This window comes from Furipterus horrens, unplaced genomic scaffold (genome assembly GCF_987537825.1).
Source record: "Furipterus horrens unplaced genomic scaffold, mFurHor1.1.pri manual_scaffold_8, whole genome shotgun sequence".
Lineage (NCBI taxonomy): Eukaryota > Metazoa > Chordata > Mammalia > Chiroptera > Furipteridae > Furipterus > Furipterus horrens.
In genome coordinates this window covers 27,363,749-27,391,119 of record NW_028327178.1, presented here as the reverse complement: position 1 = coordinate 27,391,119, position 27,371 = coordinate 27,363,749, and the positions used below count along the sequence as shown (strand labels likewise).

At 44.8% G+C, this 27,371-nt stretch overlaps 1 protein-coding gene across 8 annotated transcripts in view; it reads left to right on the top strand.

Moving 5' to 3' along the window:
- Positions 1–23,194, top strand: part of FHOD3 (formin homology 2 domain containing 3) — a 434,907-nt gene extending 411,713 nt beyond the window's left edge. For 5 of the 8 annotated variants that reach the window (XM_090285639.1, XM_090285638.1, XM_090285636.1 and 2 more), the window contains 5 exons: positions 247–439; positions 3,921–3,944; positions 5,525–5,699; positions 11,058–11,219; positions 22,589–23,194. In XM_090285639.1, coding sequence (XP_090141765.1) covers positions 247–439; positions 3,921–3,944; positions 5,525–5,699; positions 11,058–11,219; positions 22,589–22,671 — 637 coding nt within the window. In that variant the 3' untranslated portion in view covers positions 22,672–23,194. The remainder of the gene's footprint in view (positions 1–246; positions 440–3,920; positions 3,945–5,524; positions 5,700–11,057; positions 11,220–22,588) is intronic. The other 3 variants (XM_090285641.1, XM_090285640.1, XM_090285634.1) reach the window with 1 other exon arrangement.
- Positions 23,195–27,371: the final 4,177 nt, after the last annotated feature.

Sequence of the window (27,371 nt, the reverse complement as noted above, 5' to 3'; positions counted from 1 at the left end):
TCCCACCTAGACATAGACTTCCTCGGTGAGAAAGTGAGTTGAACTTGACTTCTGGTCTCATTTTCACTTGAGAAGACCTTCAACCTCAAAGCTCCAGGAATGAAGAACAATATTATTTGCTGAAAGTTTATAGATAACTGATTTTTGTTCCTTAAAACTGAAGTCAAGCCCACGGCAGGATAGCTCAGTGGATAAAGTTTCCGACTACAAAACTGAAGTCATTGCCACTATTGTTTTTCATTGCAGGTTCCATTCCTTTTTGCTTTTCATGGGGCATCCACCTTATGCAATCCGGGACGTGAACATAAACAAGTTCTGCAGGATCATTAGTGAATTTGCTTTGGAGTATCGCACCACCAGGGAAAGGGTTTTGCAGCAGAAGCAAAAACGAGCCAACCACAGAGAGAGAAATAAGACCAGAGGGAAGATGATCACTGATGTAAGTTTCATGAAATCAGCTTCTTTATGTCATTTATTTTGAAAATATAATCAACCATAAAATGTCCCACAGCTTGGGGACTGTGCATTTTTTTCTCTTTCTTAAAAAAAAAACAAACCTGTTATATAATGAACTAGGAACTAGGATATGTATGTCAAGAATGTGTGGCTGGGGGAGGACCTTGTAACCCATGTGGGTGTGCTGTTTGGTGCTGATGACATGAAATGCTTGTTTCCGTTTTCAACCTCTGTGGCGGAAGATAATGCCACTTATCACAGGGAGACAAATGTACTGATTTGGAAATAGATTCAGGCTTTTAATCATCAAAACAATGCTGGATAACCAAAGCAGTTGACACATGGATCACCCATTCAAGGCATCTAAATAGAGAAATAATTGATGTGATTGCTCAAAGACACAATTAGATGGGCTCTTGGCAGCCCCTGAGTCAGAGATTATAGGGTGTGAGGAGATCCTAGAGGACAGTGAATCTAGCAGGCGATCCCCTTGGGGTCCCTCCATGTTTACATGTCTCTCCGACTCCTGGGCTCTTTCCGTCTCTCTCCCACCTCATCCCTGAGCCCACTGGGCCATGAGTGTGTTCGGCATTTAAATGGGAGATGCTTCCTAAGTGGAGGGGGAAGGGATGCGTGAAGATGTCAGAGGCAAGGACAGAGTGCAGGTGCCTCTTTCCGAGGTGCCTTTGTGAAACTCATCACATCTGTATATCCATTTGAGAAGCACCTTGGCTCTCAGTGATCCAGGGAATGGAATGGGTAAACGGATAAGCCACCACCCTGTGCCTGTCTCAGCTGAACTCAGATCAGGCAGATTTCTTTGGGGAGGAATAAAATCAATTAAGAAGACCTCGTCAAGGCTGCCTTCTGTGTCCAGATGGGTGTTCATGTTGTAAGAGAAACAGCACACAATGGCTGTCAACATTCTTAAGGGGTCTGACCTTTCCATGGAGACCCAGATGCATTATCTTAGTCATCTTAAAATAATTCTGAGGAGAACCAGGCACTAAACCCCTCATCGTCCACTTCCACTCAGACCCCTTGTTTCCATGGAATTTTCTGGACCCTTAGAAAGTGCTCAGATCAGTTTTCTGCAGCAGGGGCCCTTTCAACAGTCACCTGGCATTCCAAATCCAGTGCCACCAGCTGAGTTTCCGGTCTCCTCTCCTGCAAACCGGGTTCAATAGAACCTTTTACCTCCTGGAGGAACACAAACTGAATCTACTTGGGCAAACTATGTCCCACGTTTTCTTCCAAAGTATTATTTTTAGAAATTGTGAAAAGGAAGTTCTTATTTTTGTGAAACTGAGACACATTGGAGGGTAGAAAATACAAATCCAATATGCTTATAATTATGAAAACACACCAAAATTTCTTGCCAAATTCTTAAAATTTTTTTTTCACAGATCCCACTGATTTAAAAATTTTGTCCTTCTCTGAAAATATTCAGCTTTCAATTTATAAGCAGGGGTAAATTTTTCTAGGGTTTAATTAAAAAATATTTAAATTCCCATTAAAACCTGGGCAGTACAGGCTTCTTCAGGGTTTATCCTCAACATAGTCTCTATTGTCAGTGGGCATTTGTGTAGAAAGGTTGCCATCTGCTGGAAAATTAGTATGTTGTCACTTAAGGCAAAGTGGACAGATTCATGTTTTTCCAACTCTCAAGTCAGCAAGCTCCCACTGTGTGCCCCACAGGGGATAGGGCACCGAAGAGGAGGTGGGTACAATAAAAGATAAACTTATATCCTCAGGGTGTCATGGCTGGTGAGAAAACACATATCCACATGGTAAACCTCTGAAAACAAAACCCAGCGATAGATTGAGAACTGCAGAGCCCCTGAGTATCAGAGCTGGAAGCGATTTTTGGAGAAAACCGTGTAGAGAGGCACTTTTAATATAGATGCTGAATAATGAGGATGGGAGTGGCAGCAGTTAAACAGAGATGAGTGTGGAAAAGCATTATTTTCTAAGACACAGAGGAGTCTGGGTTAAACCTAAAGACCCTGCATGTGCAGAGTCAGCCCCCTATCTGCTGGTCTCTCCTCTTTTTCCCTCAGCCTCTGAATATGCAAAAAGCCTTTCTTAAGGTCCAGGAGTTCTCCCAGGGAAGGATCAGTGAGAAACTAAGTAATTCCTCATCTGTGTATCCCAAACTGGTACTAGACATTATGGTGACATAGACCACGCAGCACAAGGCCCCTGTGGCCCTCTCTGTTGTCCCTCTCCTCCAGATGGGCTGTGAGAACCCGGGCCGCCCACCCTAGGATGCCTGACCCAGGGGCACCCGTAATCCTGGCGAGGCCCTGCCTTCTCTCAAACCCAGCTGGCTCTTCTGTGAAAAGGGAATGCTGGTTACCTTGGGGGCTACTGAGAGGGCTAGAAATTTTGTATATCAGCATCTTGCATGTGTGCTAATTGCTGGAAAGAAAAACACCAAAATCCTGGTTAAGTAAATAAGCTCTAAGATTTTTTTTTTTTAAAGCAGCACCGCAGGACTGTCATTGCTTGTTACAGTGCCATTTGGCTGGGGGCAGTGTGGAATGTGAGGAACTGGAAGCACTGTGTCATTTCAGCTTCCAGAAATTTAGTCAGTTCTCAAAAACCTTGTGTCTGATTTGCCGGCCTAGCCCTACCACCTCGATGGAAACAAACACAAGTTAAATTGCGAGTGTATTCAATTTAAAATTAAGAGATTGACATGACTTACACCCTCATTTTTTGTTTTTAAGAAAAGGGATATTTCATTTGAAGTTATTTGAGGACGTTTATCTGGTGAGAATTAAAAGTATGGCATGTCAGTTCTGACAGCCTCCAGGAGGGGCAGGTAAGGTTTTAAAGAGAACTTAATGTCATGTTTCTGAGGAGAGAGGAATACGACCCATTCTGCTCGGGCGGTTGTTCCTCTCATCCTGTCTGATCTGTGTGTGGAAGGTTCTTGGAGGACCAGACCTGGCAGCCTGGGCTGCAGGAGTGGTGCTGTCCAGCACTCAAGATGAGAGGAGTGACGGCAGCTGATAGGTGGAGCCAGGCAGATGGAGGCCAGTCCATTCACTGAGACCCTGGTGGCGGGCAGGTGGTGCTGGGTTCCACAGGATGTGGCCAGCTGAGTGGCAGGGCACAGAGCTGCGAGTGAGGTCAGCAGTGGTCAGGGAACCAGGTAAGCTGGCTGTCAACCTCATGGGCAGCCTCAGGAGACTGGCCTGGAGCCCAGCAAATCCTTTCCAACTTTGGTCAGGATGGGGCTTGGGGTTCACCCAAACAGGGAATTTCCGGACGAGGGCAGGAGGGCTATGTAGGCAGGGCCTGGCACCTCCCAAATCAAGAGGGTATGCCCCGGTTGTGGGGGTCAATTTCTTTATTTGGAATTTGACAAAGCATGGAGATGACCTCTTCTTTGCTGACTTCTGTGCCTTCTAAGAATCCCTTCTGTCTTTTCCATCCTGTCCTGTCCTCTCTCATAGACTGACGAAGAGGATGAAGTTGAGGTACGACTCTTTATAAACATGAAGAATGCCATGTTTGACCTTCTCAGGCGTGCTGTAGCTTCTAACCTAATACAAGCACCATTCAGTGCTTTAACCTGTGCATGGATGTTTTCTGGCTGGTTTCTGTGTGGTCACTAACCTCCTTACACGGGTTCTCATCATGCTGTGTGTGCCAGGGACTGAAGGGTTAACTGCATTTTCCAAGCTGTCCCTGAGTCCCAGGCCCTTTCAAGAATGGCAGCTTCAGCAGACCTTTCTCTACCACTAGAAAAGTGGGCAGAGAATTTTCCCCCTGGCCCTGTCTGAGCCTTTTGGCAATGCAAGCATGAGAACTAGATTCTAGACCTAACCACAAAAAAGAGCCCTAAAGCGAAAGAGGAAGTGGGGCCGTGGCTAAGAGCCAGGCCAGAGAAGCGGTCACCAGCTGTGGGCAGCCTCTGACTTGAGCCTGTTTCCTCAATTGGCATCCCCTGGATCTGGTGGGATCAGTGTGTAAGGCATGGGATGGCAGGGGCTCCTCCTCCTGGTCCTGGTGCGGCTATCAGAACCTGAGTCCAAGTCAGAGCTGATTGGCCCTGGAAGATAAGAAAGGAGCAGAACAGATGTAAAGCCACAGATGTGTCCCAGGCTCTCTGTTGCCATGGCTGTGACGCTGGATGGAAAAAGGAAGCCTGCAGTCTCCAGAGCTCCTCTTTGCAAATGTAAATCTAACAGACTGTTTAGGTTTCATCCAGATGTTGGGCACTGGGTGCATACGGCCCGATGTTCTAGCATACCTCTTGTAAAACATCTATGTCCTGACTCAGTTCAGCTGGAATTAGAGACTATTATGTGCATGTAATGCTTGTGAAAACAACTAACTTTTTGACATCACGAGAAGTAGTAAGTGTTGCCAAACTAGCCTCAGCATGAATTTCTGAGTCAGGTTCTGATTTGGTCCCTGAAACAAACCCCCTTCGGGCTTTTGGCTAGTCACTTACTCTGGGAGGGCCTCAGTTTCCTTCTTGATAAAGTGAGGTGGGACTAGGTCTGGAAAAATTCTTCCCAGCTCTTAACATTGTATAATTCTGTGACTGAATCCCACTTTTAAAATTCTACCATAATAACTGATACATGAAAAAATTGTAACTGCTTTCTGACACTACATTTAAAAAAATTAAAGCTCAGTATATTTAATCAACAAAGGCTATTTTGATGCTCGTATCAGGGCTTTGGTGTTAGAAATGGACTTGGCTTCAGAGTTCTTGCCAGAGTTGATTTTAGTCACCCCTGGTGGCACTCACCAAGGGAACATGCAGTGAGCCAAGAGACCTACTGCAATGGAAGAATGGGTGTGGTCCTTCTGGAACCAGGGCTTTTCTTTCAGATAAAAGAACTTCCTGTGTACACAGATGTTTTGTCATTAGTTCATCCACAGCAATCAGCAACTGCCTTAAAGAATGTGTCTGCAGAATATACACAAACCAAAAAGACAAAGGGAGACAGAGAGGGTTTTCCTCTACTAAACATTTTATAAGCTTGAGTTGGCTTGTGGGAAGTCAGCTCACACCATCACCCCCTCCCCCCCTTTGATCTTGCAGTCTGGCAAATTCTCTGGCAGTTCTCCGGCACCTTCGAGCCCACCACAGGGCCTGAGCTACGCTGAAGACGCCGCTGAGCACGAGAACATGAAGGCTGTGCTGAAAACCTCATCCCCTGCCATGGAGGATGCCACCCCAGTGCTGGGCGTCCGCACACGCAGCCGAATGAGCCGAGGTAACTGCGGGCTGGGCAGGACATATCTTCTCAGTTAAACACCTGTGGGGGTCTGGTCCCCATCACAGGGTACAGATTACTGCGCCCAGGCAGTGGCTGCTAAGGGCAGTCAGAATTCCCCAGTGCTGACGTAACCACACGCTTTTCTTTACTCACCCCTTTGTGACCTACCTTCATAGCCTCAGAAGCCCAGAAACAAACAGTCCCCCAAATATAACTTAATTCACCCGAGAGGAATTATTATGGTGAATGAGTCCTCATAGGCTGGCATCAGCAAATGCAATCCTGTGGCCATTTTAGGCTGGCCACCTGTTTTGTGGGTGAGGGCCTGGGGATCATAGCCATGCTTATCGCATGTATGTTGTCTGGGGTGCTTTCCCACTACAGAGGCAGGGCTGTGTGTTGTGACAGAGAACGCAGGGCCCAAGAGCCTCAAGTGCTCACTGCCTGGCTCTATTACAGAAGAAGGTTGCTGACCTCTGGATTGAAGCCCCGCCCCCGTTTGCCTTTTTAAATCCTTGGAGGCAGACAGGAAACTAAAACTTCAAGATGGTAAAGACAGATAAAAGTGTCCAGATTTGTATCATAACTTGGAAGGAATTTTTTTTTTTAATTTTAATTAAGAGGTAAGTTGCGGTTTTCATCTGAGAAGGTTGATTTGTGTTTCCCTGGTCTAGTCTCACTCCACACTGACCTCCCTAAGTTTCCCCACTGCCTGCAGGATGGGCCACATTGTCCATGCCGTCGTTAGAGGCCCTCTGTGGTCTGGGCCGTTCCTGTCTCCCAAATTTGGGATTCACTTGTCCCCACATTGTGGGCACAGTCTGTGTCTCCCTGAGCCCCCACTGTTGCTGATGCCACCCCCTTCTCAGCTTATCCAGGTGCTGTTTATCTCCCGAATTCACCTCCTCCACACCCCTGACTTATAGGCCACTCTTTCTCTCTAGGCTTTGAACTTGGCCCTTTAATAAGGCTTTTATTTTATTATGCAGCTAAGAATATGCCAGAAGAGGGTCTGTCTCCCTCTGCAACACAGATGACAATTAGAAAAGTATTACTTCTTATGTCTATAAAAAGCCTCCATTTCTCAGAAGAGCCGAGAAGTGACAGGCTAGAAAGTATGTAAACAAGAGAGAATGTAGGAGAAGAGAAGAAAGTGGGGAAAGTCAGAAGGTGAAGAAAATACTATCATTAAATGCTGAGCAGGAGAGACTGCCAGTCTAGATGAAGCATAACACAAGGATAAGAATAAAACAAAACAGCTTTGCAGTGTTTGGGTTTTGAGGAAAGGAATCACTTGTACCCTGTGCTACCCAAAAAGGCCCATGTCATCCCAGGCAAGAGTCTGTGCCTAGCCAGCTCTTGCAGAATTGTGTGCTAGACTAAACGTGGTGACCGGGAAGACCAAGGAGAACATCAATGCCTGCACTGTGCTGACCCCAGCCACCGGGAATCTTGAGCCCTGTACCTTGTGGGAAGCAGGGTAGTGGGATGAAAGCCATCTCGGGAGATGGAGCCCAGTATCTCTAATGGGATATAGCAGGTTGTGCTGATTTGCAAAAAGAAAATAGCTGTTCCTGACTTGAAAAGGCAGAGAAAAAGATTTTTTTTCTGAGTTTGCTCATCTTCACTAACTGATGAAAGGGATGAGAAAGGAGGGCTGTTCAGTTTCTCTGCGCATTCTGAGACTTCTGCTTCCAGGTGGCATGTTGCAGGGAGCGGAAGCCACTACTCCTGCTGCAACAGTGAGAGGTTTTTTAAAATGACAAAAGCTTTCTTTGAAAGACATCAGAGAACTGTGAAAGGAAAGAGGACTTTGTCAACTAGAATTCTGGGGGCTGATAATGCCTCTCTGGGCACAGGCTGAGCATGGGACTTGCCTTGAGCAGAGTAATCCTAATAGAAAAGGGAGGCCAGCAGGACTCTAATAGGCATGTGAGCTGCCAGAAGAGACTGGAATCTAGAGGAGCTCCAAACACAGACACTTTTCTCCAAGAGACTTTTGCTATGTGCTGGGCAGCTTGGGGAGGCAGAGGCTGAGCTAGAAAGACTGAAGGAAGCCTCCTGTAGTCTTGAAGTTCTGAAGAAATAAGCTAGAGTAAGAGCCTTTAATAAATGCATGCAGATATCTAAAGACAGAGGTGGGCTGGTTCTTCCCCCCAGATGCTACCTGGCTCCCCAGCCCTGCTCACTATTGCACTGTGTCTACCTCACAGAAAAAGGTGGAGCCTGGGTGAAATGGTGCTGACTTTAGTCCCGCATTCTTCTAAACACGAAGTGCAGTCAAAATTATGAGCCAAGAGAGGAATGTGAAAATGTGAATGACAAAGAAAAGTAGACAGCACCTGCCGATCCACTGGTGACGCAGATGTTGAAATTTGTAGTCAAGGTTTAACCATCGTAAATGTTAAAGGCAATAAAGGAGATTTCAACAGCTGAAATTTATTAAAAAAAAAAAAAGAATCTAATGATTATTGGACTTTCTGGGTAATTTCAACAGAGAATTGAAATTTAATATAAAAAAGAATCAAATAGCCAGTGGACTTTCTGAAACTGCAAAAGAAAATACCTGAAATAAGGAACTCAGTGGATAGGTTTAACAGTAGAGAGGATTTGTAAATCCAAAGATAGGTTGATAGAAAATGTATAAACTGAAGCAAATACAAGGAGAATAAATACAAAGAAAAGCCTGCCTAGGCATCGCATGGGCTAACTGCTCAAAACCAAAGATAAAGATAAAATCTTTAAAACTGCCAGAGAGACAAGATACACCACTGTCTAAGGAGCAGCAGTAAGAAAGAATGACAGCTCACTATTAACTTGAAACTATGGCAGTTAGAAAAAAAAAAAATGTAATGGCATCTTTAAACTGCCACAAAGAAAAGGTTCCCTAGGGAAATTCATTCAGAATCAAAGGCCAACTTTTATTACATTAAGACAGTATAACGGCTATTTTGATATAATTATTTTCCATTTTGACTATTTCTTTAGATTTTTAAGGAAAAAATCATATTTTCCTTCAAACTACAATTTATGTATTTTCAAAATGAAGTAAAAATAAAGTGATATAGTGCTATCTTGATCTATAATGCTTTATTTCCTTCACCACATCTTAGTATATATAAATATGTTGTTAACAGTTGGGAAACCGTGGTAAGCCCAGTGGCCCTATAGGGTCTATAAAAGGTATAGGCAGAGTTCTCCTAATGGGTACCTGTAAATGCAAGGGTTCCAGAAAGAGAAACACATACATGATCAGGAAGAATGGGCATAAACAGTAATCAGGTAATAAGGACAATGACCAAAGGGAGAGGTGATAAAAAAGCAGAACCAGGAATGACATCAAAAAACTGTGTTTAAGAGGCCTATGGCAAGATGTGCTTTCTAAGTATCTCCTGAAACATTATAGTGAAGGCAGGTCCCTAGGGAAGTATATTATGGGAAGAATAGGTGATTCTCAGTGGAATGATCAGATAATGCCTTCATTTCAATTGATTGAGCGTGGTGTGTTTTTGAAAAGGTAATTTGGCATTTCAAAATGAGACAGAATTATAAATCAGTAGGTAAAAGGGAAAACAATAAATTGCTGGACAAACCACAATCACACTGTTGATAGTTCTACTCTGAGGGGCCATTGTTCAGAATAGTTCAAATCTTTGAATTGCTATTCTTAATTTGTGCTTCCACATTGCAATGGCGCAAAAACAAAGCATGTACATAAGGTTATTGCACAGTGGTGCCGCTGTGAGGACTCTTACCTCCAATTAGAACACCTGGACCATTCAGCTGTGATTTCAAATATTTCTGAGAAGAACCTATATTTAAAGGGTTTCATGATGCTGAAACAAACTAGTATTCTGATAGACGAAAGTAGATCATGTGCCCTTGATTTAAACAAAGAACAATTTACTGTTTTTGTATATGCCTATGTTGTTGGTGTGTTACCATTAACAAAACAACACAAAATTTTAAAATGGCATCAGCAATGACAAAACACCTTGTCACAGGAACACATCAGGGTCCTATAGCCACAGGTCTCAAATATGTTCAGGTGATGGAGCACCTGCAATCCTAGTCCTCCTTTGGCCAAGTGTGAATTATTTATATATTTAATTCAGTCCTATCAATTTTACTAGCAGAAAGTATGACTAAATTGTAGCATAGAACATGCTGGTGGTAAAATTTCAACCATAAACACATGTTCATGAAAACTAGTTCACTGAACTGTGATCAGCTCTTCCCAAGTATTTCCATCAATATCCAAACACCACAAGTTTTAAAAAATTGGTATGGGAAAGCTCAAAATTTTAAGCTATAGATTTGTGAACATTTTTTCCCTGTGATTTGGGAAAAGCTGGCTGTTCTTTATTGGATCTTAGCCTCAGAATACCTGTGCTCCATTTGGCTTGGAGTTTGAGAACACTCACCTACAGGCTTTTGAAATTGCATGTTTGTTACAAAAGGAAGTGTAGATAGAGGAAATTCTCTATTTTGAGCATATTTGTATATCTTTCTTCTTAGAGAAGCATTTTTTCCCATCTTATAGAAGAGATTTTACATGGAAATTGATCGACCACAAAGGCACAGTTCTTGATATATTAAAATAGCATTAATCTCTAACTGTTTGGCAGAACTTAAGAACCCATGTTTTTTTGGTGCTTTCTTCTTACTTGTCCATGGGCAGATGCTTCCATGCCAGATTTGGACCATCTTAATATATAGTTATTAATAAATTTATTTTTCTGGTCAGGGGCAGAGAAATATACCAGGAGAATTTATTTCAGCTCTCCCTCTGCAGGTTGTAGAAGACAATCTTGTTATGATATTTAAAAGCTAGCTAGTCCAGGGATAAACTGTTTCAAAATCCATTGATTTCTATTTGACTGAATGAGAAGCTGGGGTTAGTTAACATTCAATAAGCACATACAACCATGGATAGACAGTTGACTTAACAAATGTCTCTAGACATTACTGGACATACATGGCTGGATATCTGTAATGTGCACATCACCCTCTGGCATTGGCGGGGGCAGGGTCTGCCCTCCTGTGATCACAGGACCTGGCAAGTGGAAGCTACACATCCAGGCATAGAAAGTTAAAAGGACAGTGAAAGGCAGGAACGTGACTGTGGTACAAGGTATTATGATAAAAGAGCCCCCCATGCAGGTCTGTGGGAGTTTAGAGGCTGGAGGGGAGTGGACACAGTGGTGTCTCTGCAGGAGGACAGGTGAGCACTCGGAATGTGTCTGGCTCACCACGTCCATTGCTGACAGAGCTCTGCTGCCAGAGGAGCAGTACTGTGTATTTTCTTCAGTGTTTTTCTTCTGAGTACCTCGCACTATCTGTTTAATTTCTCAGGATCCACTAGCTCATGGACTATGGGCACCGATGACTCACCTAACATCACAGATGATGCAGCTGATGAGATCATGGACCGCATCGTCAAGTCAGCCACCCAAGTGCCCAGTCAGCGAGTGGTGCCTCGGGAGAGGAAACGCTCCAGGGCCAACCGGAAATCCCGTAAGTGCCTTGGAGCTGGGGTGACGCACTCACCCCACAGGTACTTCCCTCCTTCTGCATGACCCCGGGAGGGTAGAGACTCAGAGGTGGCCTCCAGTGAATTGTCAGTGGTGCCTGGAGGGTCCTCCTGGGCTTGTCAGCAAAAGCTTTCATACTTGGCAGTCAGCATTGGGTTGTGGAGGAGGGGTGCTGCAGTCACCCCTGTCCAGTGTGTTTGTCATTTCTAGCCAGGCCTCCCCCTAGTCAAACTTTGTCCCTGGGGAGGTCCAAAAGGCCTGTACAGGCCTCTGGCATGCAGAGGTGGGCTCAGGGTGGCCCATTGCCTAGTACTTCCCTGGACGCTTTGATGGAGGCTATATTTCTATCCCTCTCCCAGAATCAGGGGCTGCTTTCTGGACTGGAGTTGGTTCCCCCAGGGGTTCTCTGCTGCCTTTGAACATGTTCAAGGTGAAAATCAGTGATTTTTATGGTCATTAAGATGCTTAAAATATTTAATGTTAGCCTTTGTTGACTAGTTTTTTTCTTCTTTTTCTACCAAATGGAAAATTCAACTAAATCAAAGCAACTGATTTCCCCTTTAGTTGGCTCCTGACACTTTTTCCCCCTGAGTGGTGGGTGTGGAGTTGCCTCTGTAGGCACCCTGCCAACTCTCAGAGGGACCACCCTCAGTAGAGAGGCAGGGTTCCCCTAAATCCTTTGATATCCTTTGTGTTGGCAGTGGCCCTTGCCTGTGTCAAGAAGGAGAGCTCAGCCCCCAAGCTCTGGCCCACTGCTGCTCACACAAGTGGCAGCTTGAGCCTCCACCGGCTCTGCTTCCTAGAGTGAGGGATGGTGACTAGGAAAGGGATTTATGACTTTTCACAAGAAGGAAGGCTGCTTGCTTCCCCCTGTCCTGACTCCCAAAAGTGACAGGGGAGTGACTCTAATTTGGCAGGGAATTCCGTTGGACTCAGAGAGCCCCCTAGTGGTGCCACCCTTGAGGTTCACACAGGAGGTGATTGGGGTTTGGGTTGCAAATGTTGGACCCCATGATTCTGTGTGACCCATGGGCACGCTTGTTTTCAGGGTAGAGAACACTTGAGTCAAATTGTTGTCGACTCTCAGACACCAATCCTTTTATGATACCTGATCTGCTTTAATTCCTGGAGATTCTTTCTCCAGAAAGGAAAGTAACACTTGACAACTACACCAGAGAGAAAGAAGCAGGGCTTCTCAAACGCCAGAGTTGGGGGTGCTGGGGGTGGGGGATACAATTTTCATTCAGTAAGATGGGTGGCTGACAGTTTGTTTTTGCCACACTCCTGAATGATCCAGGGCTGCTGGTCCTGGTTACGCACTTCAGGTAACAAGGCTCCTGAGCTGTGGGTCTCAGCCATGGCTGCACATTGGAAACTTCTGCAGTGTTGAACATTGCACGTGCCTGCACTGCACCCAGGCCTCCTACTTCAGAGCCTCTGGGGCCACACCCCCACCCCTTAGACGATGAGTGGCACTAGGAGGCGGGCTTTCCCTCCATTGTGTACCTTCCCTGCCACATTCCCTCCATTTTTTAAAATGGAAAACTATCATTCAGGGGAACTGGCTTTTGACATCTTCAAGAATATGCTTGTGGACTCCGACGTCAATACCTAAGGCCTTTATGTTTATTTTTTTCCCAACATTTTGCTGTTTTCTGGTGCTGCTGTGAAATCTTTGCCAGTCTCCTAGTGCCCCCATGTAAGAACTTGGCTAAGTATGGCTATGCAGAGCGGGTCTTGGAGGCTGGTTAGAAATGCATATTCAGGGATTCTGCATGTAACTGGATCTCCAGGTGACCCACAGACACAGGAATGCAGAGCAGCACTCAGGTGTGAGGCCTGGAGTGGGATTGCAGGGTCCTCAGGTGCGTGCATCTTCCATTGCAAGCTGCTCTCCAAAGTCAGGCTCATCCACACTTTCTCCGCCTGGTGTGCTGAATCTCAGTTGCTCCAGGCCAAGGCTGCATGCTCCTCTTTGCCTGTCTGAAGGGGGTGAAATAGTATTTCCTTGTGGTTTTAATTGAATTCCTGCATACTAGGAGGATTGAGTTGAGTCTCTTGTCATTTACATCTCTTCTTTTATGGACGGCTTGTCTATATTGTTTGCCTCTTTTTCTCTTGCTCTTTTCATGATAATAAATTTATTTCTTAAATAGCTTTTGAAATGAAACTTATGAAAGGCTTGTGGAGGTCTAATATAGATTATCTTCAGTATCTGCCCTCTACTGCCTGCCTATTAGTTATTTCAGTAAACCGATAACCAAATGGCAGAAGCCTTGTACCCAGTCTCTCCTGGTCTTGCTACAAGGGGGGTACCTCATTACAAAAGTCACCCTTGGGTGGGTCTGGGAAAAGCATGTGTGTGTGGTAGTGGTGGTGGGTGGGGGAAACCAAAAGAAAGGAATAGAAAAAGGATGCCGGGTCAGGGGGTGCAGGGTTGGGCCAGGAACCTCAGGAAAAGAGACTGCATGAGGCAGTGGCCTGGCCAGGCCCCAGAGTCCCAGGGTGTGCACTCCTCCTACGGGTTACATGTCTGTGTTAGAAAAGAGTGTTGGCCCTGTTGTCTTGTCTAGAAAGCACCAGATTCTTGCAGAGACACATAATGTCAATGGGAACAATCACACAGTCATAATTAATTTTCCTCTTCGATCTTGCCAGAGAGATATTTTGCCTGTTTTTGTTGTTGACATAAAATAATACCCTTTGGTATCATTTCCATTCCAATCTTATGCAAAACAGTCATATAGTCTTCTTATTTAGCCAAACACATTTTGTCCTGTGATGCAGTTACTACAACAAATACAGCACTGCATGTATGTAAATGTTCATCTGTAACATGTTTAATTTATTAGTGATGGCACAATCCACAGAAATTTAAGATAGGGAAAGTTACTTTGATTTCCATTGAAAGGGTGATAAACTTTAGGTTTTCACAAGACGTTAAAGGAATAAGAAAAAAAATAGTTTGCAAAATCGACATGAAGTTTCACTTTTTGGGCTCTGCCCTGAAACAGAGCTGTATTTTATTTGATTGTTTAAAGGTTGCAGTAAGGCAAGTGGATAATGAATGACAAACATATTGGGGCTGTAACTCAAAGACAATAATAGTCCGGCTATTGCAGGAAACTAAACAGAATCCATCTGATAACCTAGAAATTTATGACCTGCAGGCCACTTGAGAATCCTCTGAGAAAATTAAATGTCTGCTTTCCTGTTTGGTGCTGGTGGCCAGGCCTACACACAGCAAATGTCCTGCTAAAGCCTGAAATATGCAGCCAGTTGGGACATGGCAAGAGCATCTTTACTGATTTGCAGGTTCCGATGGCTCAGTTCTGTTGCTTTTTCAACTGATGTCTTCAGCGTTTCATTAATTAGGATGTTTTGAATTGTCCGGTTGAGTTCTAGCCCACAGAAGGGTTGATTCAACCCCTCACATGCTCCCTCAGAGTCTAGCCAAGGCTGTCCAGTCGGCCAGTGTACCTGACCAAGGGGAAATGTTCTCTGAGATTTTTGTTTTTATTTTTCTACTTTGGTTTTTCTTTTCATCATATTAGGCCAGGTATTTTGTCCCAGAGCTATTTGTTCTCTTAGACTCCTGGATGTTGGCCTTTCCTAGAAAATCCTGAAGCTGGCCATCATGTGAGGTAGCATTATGGGTATGATTCTGCAGGCTGGGCCCAGGTGGCTTGGGTGGAGAGGGGACCCCTCCCCACCGTTCTTTTCTCTTGGACCCATCTTGGGAAAAGGTTCTCCATCCAAGTGGCCACCTGCCCATGGCCACCAGCCCAGATGATCATGGAACAGAGCGGGGATTAGGGACTCATAGTGCACCTTTTCTCTTTCCCCAGGGGGTTGCTATGGTTGAGAGAGGCAGATGCCCCTTCTCTGCTGAGTTTCCCTCCAAGGGAGGGTGTGGGCCCCACCTGTGACATGACTATGGAGTTTTAGGCTCAGGATTATATTTCTCTAAAGACATGATCATGTTGATATGACCTCCAAGCAATCGACCAATTTCTTAGCTAGTTAGGATTGTAAGGCTGGATACCCTTAGAACAGATTTTCAGTGGGCAGAGCCAGAAGTTTGACTCCGGGGACCTGTTGGGAAAGGAATGCAGAACTGATTTGATTTCACATCCTGTCTCTTGTCCCCTCATACCGTGGCTTCCTCTTCTATGCGTCTCTCATGAAGCTTTGACATTCCTCTCAAAGGGCATGTGGCATATTTTACATTGATTTGATATAACTACAATCTTATTTTATTCCTCTTATAAAATATTGAGTGATGTAGCCATGCTATGTATTAAGTCGAATTTCATGGAGAAAGAGAATGATTGAATCTGAAAAATTATTGAAACTCTTTTGTGGAAAACATGATTTATACCTTTAAAAATATTAGATTCAGCCCTAGATCTGATCAGTAAACAATGTAGTTCAGTTTTCTCTGTTTTTCCAAAGTGGTCATTGAAAATACCCAGGAATTTTCTCACTAATCCCATTTTTAAAAATTTCTCTGCATTTTAGTTAAATGTTCTTCCTTACCATGAACCAATTTTATATTTATATAAAATTTATACTCATAGGGCAAGATAACAATGGCAATAGCCCAGAGGCTTTAAAACGAATGCTCTTGGGAAACAATAAAATAAGATGTTGGAAAGAACTAACGCTTCCTCAGTCCAACTTCTGTCTTCTCAACAACAGCGTCATTACTGTTTACTCAGCACCTAATTATTCTTCGAACTCATTGAAGCTGCTCTGATCCCTCTGCTAACTACAGCGGAGGGAGCCCATCCCGGTGAAGAGGACACAGGACAGGAGATAAATAGGACAAGTTCATGAAAGAGCCAGGTGTCGGGTGGAGAGCCGTTACATTTTAGAGGGTGACTCAGGGCTTGTGTGTGTCGGGAGGAGTGCCACGGCCAGGGGCCCTCAGGTTGCAGGAGCGGAGGGGCCAGCACAGGTGGAGCCGACAGCGGCTCTCTGATATGCCGGGGCCCACTTGAGGCCTGTACTGAGTTTCAAGACCTTTTCCCTAGATGAGAAGGATGGGGATGTGAGGAAGGCATTTGCAGCCCCTGCTCTGCATTGGGAGGCCTTGGAGGCAGGGGTGGGTGAACAGGAAAGGGACTTGGACGTGGCGAGGCAGGGGGCGGGGTGGGGGCATGATTAGAGTCTGGGAACTGGGGAGAGAAGTGAGGCCCAAAACAGAGCAGGTACTATCAAAACTGCAAACATACCCCCAATTACCAGGGCCCCAGGAGCAGATCCAAAACGGAGATACAGGCCTTGCTTCTGAGCTCATGGGCGTGGGAGCTGCACTGTACCCCAGAGCAGTGCTGGACCAGAGGCCAAGACTCTGATGTGGCAAGAAGCTCAGGCAGAAGCCTCGGGGTTAGAGAGGCGATGCACTGAATGGCTTCTGGTGGTTTTGTTTTCAGTTAATTCACCCTCCCACACTGAACTTAGCACATTGAAAGGAGACTGGCTTGGGTGTTCTCCAGCACGTCTGTGTACGTGTCAGGTACCCATCTGGCCCAGGGAGGAATCGAGAATCTGTCTTTCCTCCTCTGAGAGCTGCTCTGAGGGCAAAGCGGGGGTTCCCGTCAGGGTGTTTTGGAGAGTGCCAAGTACCTTACTGACAGGCTATATGGTGTTTCTGTGGCCTTTGCTGCCAAGTTCAAAATCAATTTCCAAGCTCTGGAATTCACACAGCAGAGGAGGAGGCTGTGTCCTGGATCTATGATCACTTGGCCTCACTGAGCCCATCTTCCTTCATGCAGTGAGGGCAGGAGAACCAGCCTCTGGAGGCAGTTGTGAGGGTTAAGGGAGGCACCGCTCTCCCTCCCTTCCATGCTCTGTGACATTGCTGCCCAAAGGACCTGAACCTGGTGGGAATGTGGAGCTGCCTGCAGGTGCTTGGGGGCTGCTGTGTTGAAGTTCCAGGAGAGTCCATGCACAGAATCCACACCTACCCAGTTGGCACTCTGCTACCATCACCCACCTCACTCCCCGCCCACCACTTGGCCTGCTTTAACTTGCATCCCAGGCCCATCCTTACCTCTCTTGTTACCCCAGGATGCTGGTTTAATGGGCTTGCACCTGTGCACCAGAGGCTGCGTCGTTAGCACGGTACTTGTCTAGTATTGTGAGTGGGCGAACTGATGCCCTGGACTTCACTGGAGACAGGGAGGGCAGTTTTGTCTTGCTCAACACTTGCAATAATGCTGAGAACTCTGAGTTCTGGGATCCTGAGCCACCCTTCCTTCTTAACTATAGACTTCCCAAGTTGATATCGCTTCTCCCTGAAAACAATGGAGAGAACCTGTTTAATTTCTTTCCTCTCAGGCCACACTCCACCCTCCCCGTCCCCTCACCCATCACAAGACTCCTATGAGGCAGCCTGCTTTTACATTGCTTTCTGGCCAATGCCTACCTAGGAACCAAAGAGATTATTGAGGAGCCCTGGGTGTGAATGTAGCCACAGAGGTAGGAGGGAAGTGTGTTGGGATCTAAGACCGTGGTGAGACCAGGGCTGATAGGCAACACCTGATACCTTAAGCATTTCCGAGACTCATCTCAGCATGAGTGAACTTAATTCTGGATTATGCAGCGCTCTGAGACTGCAGCCCTGTCCCCATAGAGGCCGCTGTCTTCCTGAGGGACCGCCTTTCCCTGCATCTCAGCCATATGGTTGTCATGGAAGTCAGGGACCCCAAACCTGGCTGGCCATTTGAGTCTCCTGGGAAAGTTAAAAAGCAGCATGTGGGCCTCTTCCTGAGACATTTGTTCTGTGTGTATCTGGGCCGAGTCTAAGAAGTCAAGTTGGAAGCGGTGAAGTTTGAGAATCTTGTCTTGTTGTGGTTCAAGTTTCACTTTTTAAACTTTTAATTTGGCAAAAATATATATACTTACAAAAAAGCTGCAAAAATATCACAGAGAATTGCCTTATATCCTTGCCCCAGGCTGCCCTTATGTTAACAACTTGCATAGGATAGGGCAATTTATCAAAACTAAGAAATTAACATTGGCCCAATACTAGTAAGTGAACTATAGGCTTGATTCAGATTTTGCCTGTTTTTCCACTCAAGTCCTCTCTCTGTCCCACGATCCTACCCAGGATCTCACACTGCACTGAGTCATCATGTCTCCCCTACCTATGGAGGACATTTCATGAGCTTGACACTTTTGAAAAGTACCAGTCAGTTATTTTGTAGAATGCCTGTCAATTTCGGAAGCCTCTGCTTTTAATGCATAGGATTTTGTGTCAAAAAAGAGAGATGGAGGGTGGAAATAAGGGAAAACATTAAGATGGTTAAATAATTGACGTTGACCCAAACCCAAACCCCACAGAATATCTAACATTGTATCACTAAGAACTATGCACCTTAAAACAATTTCCTACATTTAAGTCCAACGGGCATGCCTGGACCTGACATTTTTCCCACTCTGCAGGCCGGTCCCACAAGGAACAGGATGTGCACAAAAGGACAGTGTAGAATATTAGCAGAGCCAGTTACCTCCCAACCACAAGGCACATATGTGTAAGACACCTTGAAGTTCCAATATTAATCCCTCTTATCTTAGACACATCACTCTCCTTATACTTGGTAGAAAATCTTTAGAATCTTAGAAATTACAAAAGAGCAATTTATTTCCATTGTTTGTTATGATATGCAAAAAATGAAAAACAATCTGTCAGCGATCCAAAGGTGAAGAAATGCAATAAATGGACTTCCGTGACCTGGAAGTAAAACTCTGTGCATTTTGTATCTGTGTGAAAGATGGGTAGACGATCCCCTGCCAGGCTGGGCTGAGTCAAACGTCCTGGTTCAGATTCTTCTCTACCACTTACTGTGCGTGTTTGGGCCAGGGACTCACTCTCTGCCATTTACTCACTTACAGGAGGTACCCATCTCATGGGCTTTCCATGAAGATCAAATGGAATAATCCCTGTTCTGGCTTAGTAACCATGGCTGCCATTGCCATTTTTCTCAGATTCAACTCATCTTAGCAAAGAGTCACCTGAGAGCACTTTGTAGGATTAAAATTTGTTTTCACTATTAGGGGGGAATGAGAAAAAGAACTTAGGTTTTGTCCATGTCCCCAGACACCCTGGGCTGCATGTTGACACAGAGGCACCCCTGTGCCACTGCTGCGTGACAGCTGTCACAGTGCCTGGTGCAGAGTGGCCGCTGGTGCCAGTGAAGTGACCCACGCCATCTATGGAAGAGCTGTGAGGCAGACCAGGATAAACATTTCCACGGTCTGTTCTCTGTTAAGCAGCTGCGGGGAGGGGAGGCAGTCACATGCAACAGGCTGGGGAGCTGCAGCCGGCGCATTTAAGTGGGAAGCAGGAATGGGGAGTAGAGAGGGGCCCAGGCATTATCTTTTCAGGTGTAAGTCAGTCCCCCTACCCCTAGCACTTGAGAAACCCCTTATATGATAGAAGACTTGTTTCTGTTGTACAAGTCCCCCATCCCACCAGACTCCATTTGCTGGTCCCCTCATTCTATTATGTCCCCAGCCCTCTTTTGCTTTCAGGAGTGAGAGCCAGCTCCCTGTCTGGACAGGGTCTGCAGATTCTTCACAACACGTCCCTGTCAGCCCCCAGCCTCCCTGATGGCAATACTTGGCTCAAGTAACGTTTGCTGTATGAATAAGTGAACTGATGAGCAGACAGACGGATGAACGGACGCCCAAAGAGCCCTTTCCATGCATGATTTGAATTGGGGCACAAAATTGATTTTAACTAATTACCTTCATTTCATACCTTCTTTAAATGGTAATGTGAATTAACTGACTCTTTAACAAAGGAAGGATTCAAATTCTTTTTATGGGGTTATTATATTTATTATTATACTTGTTGCCAGAGAGTTTATCTGAGTTGTCGTGAAGGCCTTCAGAAAGTAGGATTCTATAGATGGGACAGACTTTTCTAGGAAGACTCACTTTTCAGGGACACACCTGGCAAGCAAAGGGACCTTAGCCTACACTGGTTTTTCCTGAAGCAGGGAGCATGTAAGTCCATGCAGGAGAGGTGTGGGAGGGTTCCCAGGGGTCTGGCATATCAAAACTTTGAGTAGACCATGATGCCAAAGGCATAGTCTCTGTGTAGCCAGGCAGTAAGGCCGATGAAGCACCATTAAACTTAGTTCGGTTCTCTCAGCCTGTCCCAGATCAGCTGGCCCAGTGTCCATATCTATTAGGACATTATTGCATGTGCTCTGAGGTGCTGGGGTTATTATTCAAGTATTCGCTTGAACCAAATACTGAAGTTACAGGACTAAAGCCAAGGTGTGACTAGAAGTGTTAAAGCAGAATTTTAAATGCCCTTATGGGTAAAATGTCCATTTTATGGCATCTTCTGTCATCATTCGGCCAAGCGTGTTTACCTAAAGGCACAAAGATTATGGTTTAGAGACACACGTCCATGCCACCCTCTGCAGCTGATGAAATTTAAGATATACAGCTAGCGCAGTGTGGACTTCTTCAGGCAGAACTTTGTATCTTGGATAAGAGGTCCTAGTAGTCCTTGTGAAGAATGAGAAATATTTTATCTTCTTTTCTGCCATTAAAATTATCTTTCTTTAACAAACACTTGAAGGAGTGTTTAGAGGACATAAAAGATTATTACAAACTAGTGTTTTTATTGCTGCCCCATAGAACAAATTCCATTACTCAATTAAATGCAATCTTCCTCTAGCCAAGGCTCTGGAGCCAAACATTTTGTCTGCATGAGTTAGACACTCAGTCTGGAGCCCAAGAGGCTGGGACAGGGGAGGGTGAGCGAGCATGGGAGGAGCTGCAGATGGGCCGCTCGGGGGCCCAGAGCTAGACTTGGGAATAAAATAGTGTGTACAGGTTTTTGTATCTCTGTACAAACCTACACTCGCTGTCTGTGAGCCTCCCAGATGTGTGTTGATTCTTGGAGTGAAATGCTGAGCATACACTAGGTTCTCCATAAAGTATTTGTCAATTGAGCAGTTGATGGATTAGGTGTTGGCCCCTGATCAAAGTGCTAATTTCTAGGAGAGAAGAAACTATTAATAGATATTAGCCCCTGTTCATTCTACCATGGTGTGGGTCTTTCAGATCCTCTGTCCACAGGCTCAGTGGGCTTTTTCTCAGGGGATGATGAGAAGACATGGAATGTAGGGTGTTGCCTGCAGACATATGAGGTGGGGCCCTGGCCGCTGGGGAGGCCGCAGAGAATACAGGCCCATGGGCACAGAGCAGATTCAGGGAATTGGGTCTGGCAAGGGAAGATAGGAAGATACTAAGATACTAAGGCTGGGCTTTACTTTCTCCACATCCTGATCATCTCAGGGACTCTGACTGATTTAGGATTTAGTATGGAAGGTAGATCTGTAACATGCCTCTTCTGAAAAGAGATCAGGTTTCCCAAACTCTCTCTGACCTTACATATAGGATACACCAAACACAATTTATAAACTAAGGGGAATGTAATAGGCAATGTTTCAAAGGAGAGGCCTTGTCTTGGCAGAGACCGTTGTTTCCTCATTCACCTTTATCCAGCCTTTATTTTGACATCAAAACTGATCAACACTGAACAATGGGAAAACCCACAATGCCAAGCTACATAGAAGCTGGTATAAGCCAGTGAAACATGAGTGTTCCTCCAATGGCTGGTTGTAAGCCCCACTGAAGGTGGTCATTGGTCCTTCTTGAGCCTTGTGTGTTTCACAGAGAATATCTACCAAATCCACCCAGAAATTTGGCAGTTTGCTACTTGGCATCAGCCTGCAAGGAATTCCTCTCTAGAGGCGCTTTGATGAGTGGAGACTGAGACACACAACACTCACAGGCTCATCCCTGTGCCCTGGATTCTCTTAACACCTGGATCTCCAAGGCCACGGTTCTTTATGTCCCCATTGGTGGGATTATCCTCCCTAATTTGCATCACTGGAACTCATGCTTTCTTAGGCTCTGTAATTACTTTTCCAACTCTGATCCATTCCTTATGTTGGTTAGAGTGAAGCTCTCCATGTACCATGTGCACTTTTGCAGTTTGCACCTGTTTCTCAGTAACTTTGTAAGGATGGGCCTGTTCTCCCATCTTCCCTTACACAGTGCCCCCTCTGCTTGGCTCTCCAGGTCAGTGCCTTATCATTTTCAGGTCAGTTTCTTGTAGCCCCCAAGACTTTTCCTGCCCTGGCAGATAAGACAGCCTGGGCACTTCAGCAGGAACAGGATGGGGTCAAGCATCTGTGAGTCCTGTGAATCTGCTGGGAGTCCCTGATGGACCAGGGCTGATGGACCAAAATCCATATGCCTGGCTGCTAATACCTCCTTTTCTTCTTATCCCTTTGTCATCTGCTCATGCCACTGCAGTGCGGAGGACACTGAAGAGCGGCCTGACTCCAGAAGAAGCTAGAGCCCTGGGCCTGGTGGGCACCTCGGAGTTGCAGCTGTGACACCCATGGGTGCCCTAAGAAGTGTGCCTGAGCAGAGTGCATGCTCCTGCTGGACAGAACCCCTCCTATGGGGCCAGGGAGATGCTGTGTGAACATCTGGAGGTTCTGAAATGGAGGGCCCGTTTCTCTGAGTCAGCACGTGGCTGTGTTGCGCGCTGTGCGCTGACATGAATCTACTGGAGTTCCCCTCATGTACTTCCTTCATGTGTCAGCTGTGTTTCTCTTGTTTCCTTGATGCCTGGTTTAGTAGTTCCAAAGTGTGATGCCTTTTCTGTGCAAGGAACAGCCCTTTTAAGGAGCAAGTCACTTCTGTCACAGTTACTGTGGTCATATGAGGCAATTGGATTAGATCCCCAGACTGGGTGTCTCCACATCAAAATATCCAGATGTAAACTCCAAAATTGTACACAAAAGAAAGCACAGGTTGTTTACCAGTTGTGGATTTTAGATGTACTAAATGTTTATATGAATTCATAAATGTACACCATGTTTCAAATACTAAATAAAGAGTTTAATGTCATAACCAGAAACTTTTATTCTCTTGGCTGTAGGATCTTAAACAGCTCCACAGGCTTCCTCCTTCTGGAGCAGCAAAACCTATTCTCGGGCTCACCAGAAGGACCGTGGCTCAGAATGGTCTGCAGGCCCTGCTGGTTTTCATTTTTGTTAGTAAAAGACAAGCCTTGACAATATGCTCTTTGTAACTCCTGATTGATTAAGTGTTGGGCTTTGTTGCAGGACAAGCTAGCAATAACTTGATGCACATGCTTTGTTTTGTGCCATTGCAATGTAGAAGCACAAATTAGAGCAGCAATTCAAAGATCTGAACTATTCAGCAACTCACTTACCTCTTTATGTAAAAATTCATTTTCTCAAAAAATTTACCAAGTCACCAAAACAAAATGGAAATTTAAAGTTTTGACTACAGAGAATAACAAATGTAGTCCTTAGCACTTAGTACAGGTCACCAGAAGCTAGGGTGTCCGGAGTGGGAGGTGTCGTGAGGGGCTCTTAGCAACAGCAGAGCCACTCTGAGGGGGCTGCTGCCCACATGGTAGCTGAGCCCTCCACTGAAGTCACTTGGTCCAAGGTGGCATGGCTCCCTGTGAAGAACCTGGGAACAGGGAAAGGAAAACCACTGCAGCAGGTATTGGTGTGGGAGATGGGGGTTGTTGAAAGATCATCAGGTCACTGATTCTACCTTTGCCTTACTTTCAACACCTCTGTGACTGCATTGCTGAATCTGGGTGCATGTGATTTCTAGACACGATGCGGTTGTGCTGTCTGAAGAGACAAAGAGCATAGATTCACCCCACAGGCCTCTGCGGCTATGTCCCCCTCTTCTGCATCTTCACTCATAGAGCAACAGGGAGCTCTTCCCAGCAGGCATTTGTCAGGTAATACATGAGTGTGAGCATCCCAGGAGAGCCCAAGACCTGCAAGTTAGGTCTCTGTGTTACAGACAGTTGGGTTTATTTCATCACTTTCTTAAAAGGTATCAGGTATTAATGTTTGTTTCCTTATGATCCTAAATAACATATAATATTCTGCATATGGTTTAGTGGTTTGTGAGCATTTATTTGCCTTGGCAGTGAAGGCAGACATGAATATCTATCTGTATCACTGGGGATCATGAGGTACAAACAAAAGCAAGACGGGTTTTTCTCACACAGTTGGAGCGTCATCCATGCACCAAAAAAAGGCTGGGGGTTGGTTCCTAGTCAGGGCATATACTGGGTTGCAGGTTTGATCCCTAGTTGGGGCACATGTGGGAGGTGTTTCTCTCTCTCTCAAATGAATAAAACATGTCCTTGGGTAAGGATTAAAAAAAAAAATATATCCAGGGCCTTCAATGACCCAGTCTCAGTACTTCAGTAAAGCAGATTTTTGAATGTCTTGTGCTTGATTGAATTCTTACTGATTTTGATTGACATTATAATATTGAAGGCGATTTCCCATTTTTTTTCAATGGCCTAAAACAAGAGTTGTAAAGACAGTAATTAAGGCCACAGCAATGTTTTAAAATCAAGTATTTAAAGAAAAATAGTTTTCTTATTAAGTTGCTCAGTAAGTGTATATTCTAGGATCCCAACGCTGTTCTGGAACCTGTGGGGTTGTGGGCTAGAGTCACTGTGGGACCCGTGCCTCTGGAAGCACCAGGCTTTTAAATGCGACCTCTCAAGAGCAGTCTGTACCCACCTGTGACCCAAGGGATGTTCTTGTTTACAAATAAAGTTTCAAGTGTCAAGCCAGGAACTGGAGACTTGGTAAAGGTAAGCTGCTTTTCCATCTTTTTAATCTTGTCCTTAATAGTTTGTAAAGCTTTTGCTTGAGGGATGAGGTCTCTTAGTTTGATTAGAACTATTTTGAGGGCTTTTTGTGTTCCTGTCCTGGTTGGTCTACAAGGCATTCTTAGCCACTCATTATACTGGGGAGGAGAGTGGGGAGGTAACTTAATGGTTTCCAGAGGAACATCAGATACTCTGAGAAATGTCATTTCTTGAGTGATCCTTTCTGAGCTCAGGAGTGTTCTCAAAGCCAGGCCCACCAGCTCCCTGGGAGGACAGATGGGCTGCTTTAAGATGCAAACCCGCTCCTTCATTTCTCTCAGCTTTCCACACCGGAGACCACATAGAGGCCTAGAGGCTGAGTGGCTCTGGTGCATTTGACTACTGTGTGGACAAAGTCCAGACTCTGCGCAGCCCACTCTGCAGGCAGGATGAGGACACTTCTCCAAGGTTAGCAGTGTTGTGCAAACTCATCTCATCCCTGGCTTTCCCTGTAAAGTAGGAAAGGATGGGGTGTCCCAGAAAAAGAAGTCTTAAATCAAGTGTCTCTATTCTTTGTTGAGGATAACATCATACAAAAAGGCTTTGCAGCAGATCTGAGAGTTGTAAAAACAGTCCAGGTATGGTTTGAGAGGGCTGCCCCAAGGAGCTTTGTGGTGATGAAAATGTTCTGTTTATGCACTATTCAACATGGTAGCCAGTAGACCTGTGTGATTGCTGAACACTAGAAATGTGAGTAGACTAAGGAGAATTTTAAATTTTATTTGGTTTTAAGTTTCAATGGCTACTTGTGGTCACCTGATCTGAGAACATACCTTTATATGTACTTTGTTGGTGTTTATTCATTTTACATATAGGTTTTTATGTGAACTTTGTGTATAAAATTGCTTTAGACCACCATTTACTCCATCAAGAACTTCAGTGTCAAGAAACTACGTTCACTCTGCCTATACTGTGTTCTGAGCCTTGGGAATTCTTGTCCTCAAACAAGAATTCTGTGATCGATTGTGGGTGCTATCAAATAACGCGTTCTTCTCTCCAAAGGCATTCTGCCATTTATTCTCACTTTGTGATTCCAGTTTGATGTCTTTTTTGGGGGGCAGATGATTTATAGTATAGCCTGTTGTCATAATAATTACTTTCAAAACAAAGTGCATGGGTGTATTCTTTCCTTATGTAACCCACACAGCCTACATTTTGTCAGCAGCCTTTCTGCAGGAGCGCTCCTTTCCTCCTTCACCAGGGCCAGCTTTATGGGTGTCACACCTGTCACTATTTTGTAGTTCTTAATTTTAGCTTTGAATTTGTTTTTTAAGTGATGTCTGATGAGGCAAAGGAGCATACACTTGAGCAGAGATGTGCAATAAATAACGTTCACTGTTCTTACCATCCATTCGCTTAGAGCCTTTGCGACGCCTGTAAAGACAGCATTCCTGCAGGCCCACCATATGTGAGTGTTCGGAGAGATTCAAAGTAGAAGTCAAGCATGTTATAGATACAATTGAGTAAGTTAGGAGCCGAGAGCCTCAAAAGGCCTTGCTTTCCATCTGAACCATGACTGACTTGAACGCGAAAAGGTAATGGCGTTCTAAGAAGCATGAATGACCGTGGAACCCTAACATATTCTCTCTTACTCGTGTTACTTTCCTGTATTAGCCAACCACTTATGCTGAAAGTAACACAGAGGAAAAGAAAAACATACAGGAGCTCATTATTATTATTATTTTTTCCAGACCTTCCTTATTCATCAAGTTGAAAGGGTTGATAGAATGTGTACATATCAAGAAATGAAATAATAACATTTGAGCTAGTTTTATGCAGTTTCCATGGGTCTAGTAAGAATACATATGCATACAATATGTATACATAAGCTATGAGATACAAATTATGTAATTTTGGTGATTCTGCATGAGTTAAATGTTTTATATAAATGTTTTATATTTGCAGTTAAAACTGGAACTAGACAATATAAAGATGATAAAATTAATGTTAATTCAAAATTTTAATTTTACTTAGAACAGCATTAAGGAACAAAAACTGCTATAACAAGCTGTTAGAGAGACCATGTAAGGAAGCAAAAACGTTTTAGTACCTTAAATGATAGTTTCCTGATTTTTGAACCAGAGGCCTCACACCTTCACTTTGCACTAGGTCCTGCATACCAAGCAGCCAGCTCTGCCCCTCCCACGCAGGTCTGGAGCCTTTCCTTGTCAGAAGCCCCTTCTGTCTACAGCCCTTTGAGGACCCCCACTGACTGCCACCCATTTGAAGGGCACCATTGCTCTTGTGGCCCTTCTGCTACTTTACTTTACTTTGAAAACCTAGGACTAACTCACAACTAAGAGGCAATTCTGCACAAGTACTAGAGGAAGGATATCTGGAAGATGACATGACTTCTCAGCCCCACTCTAA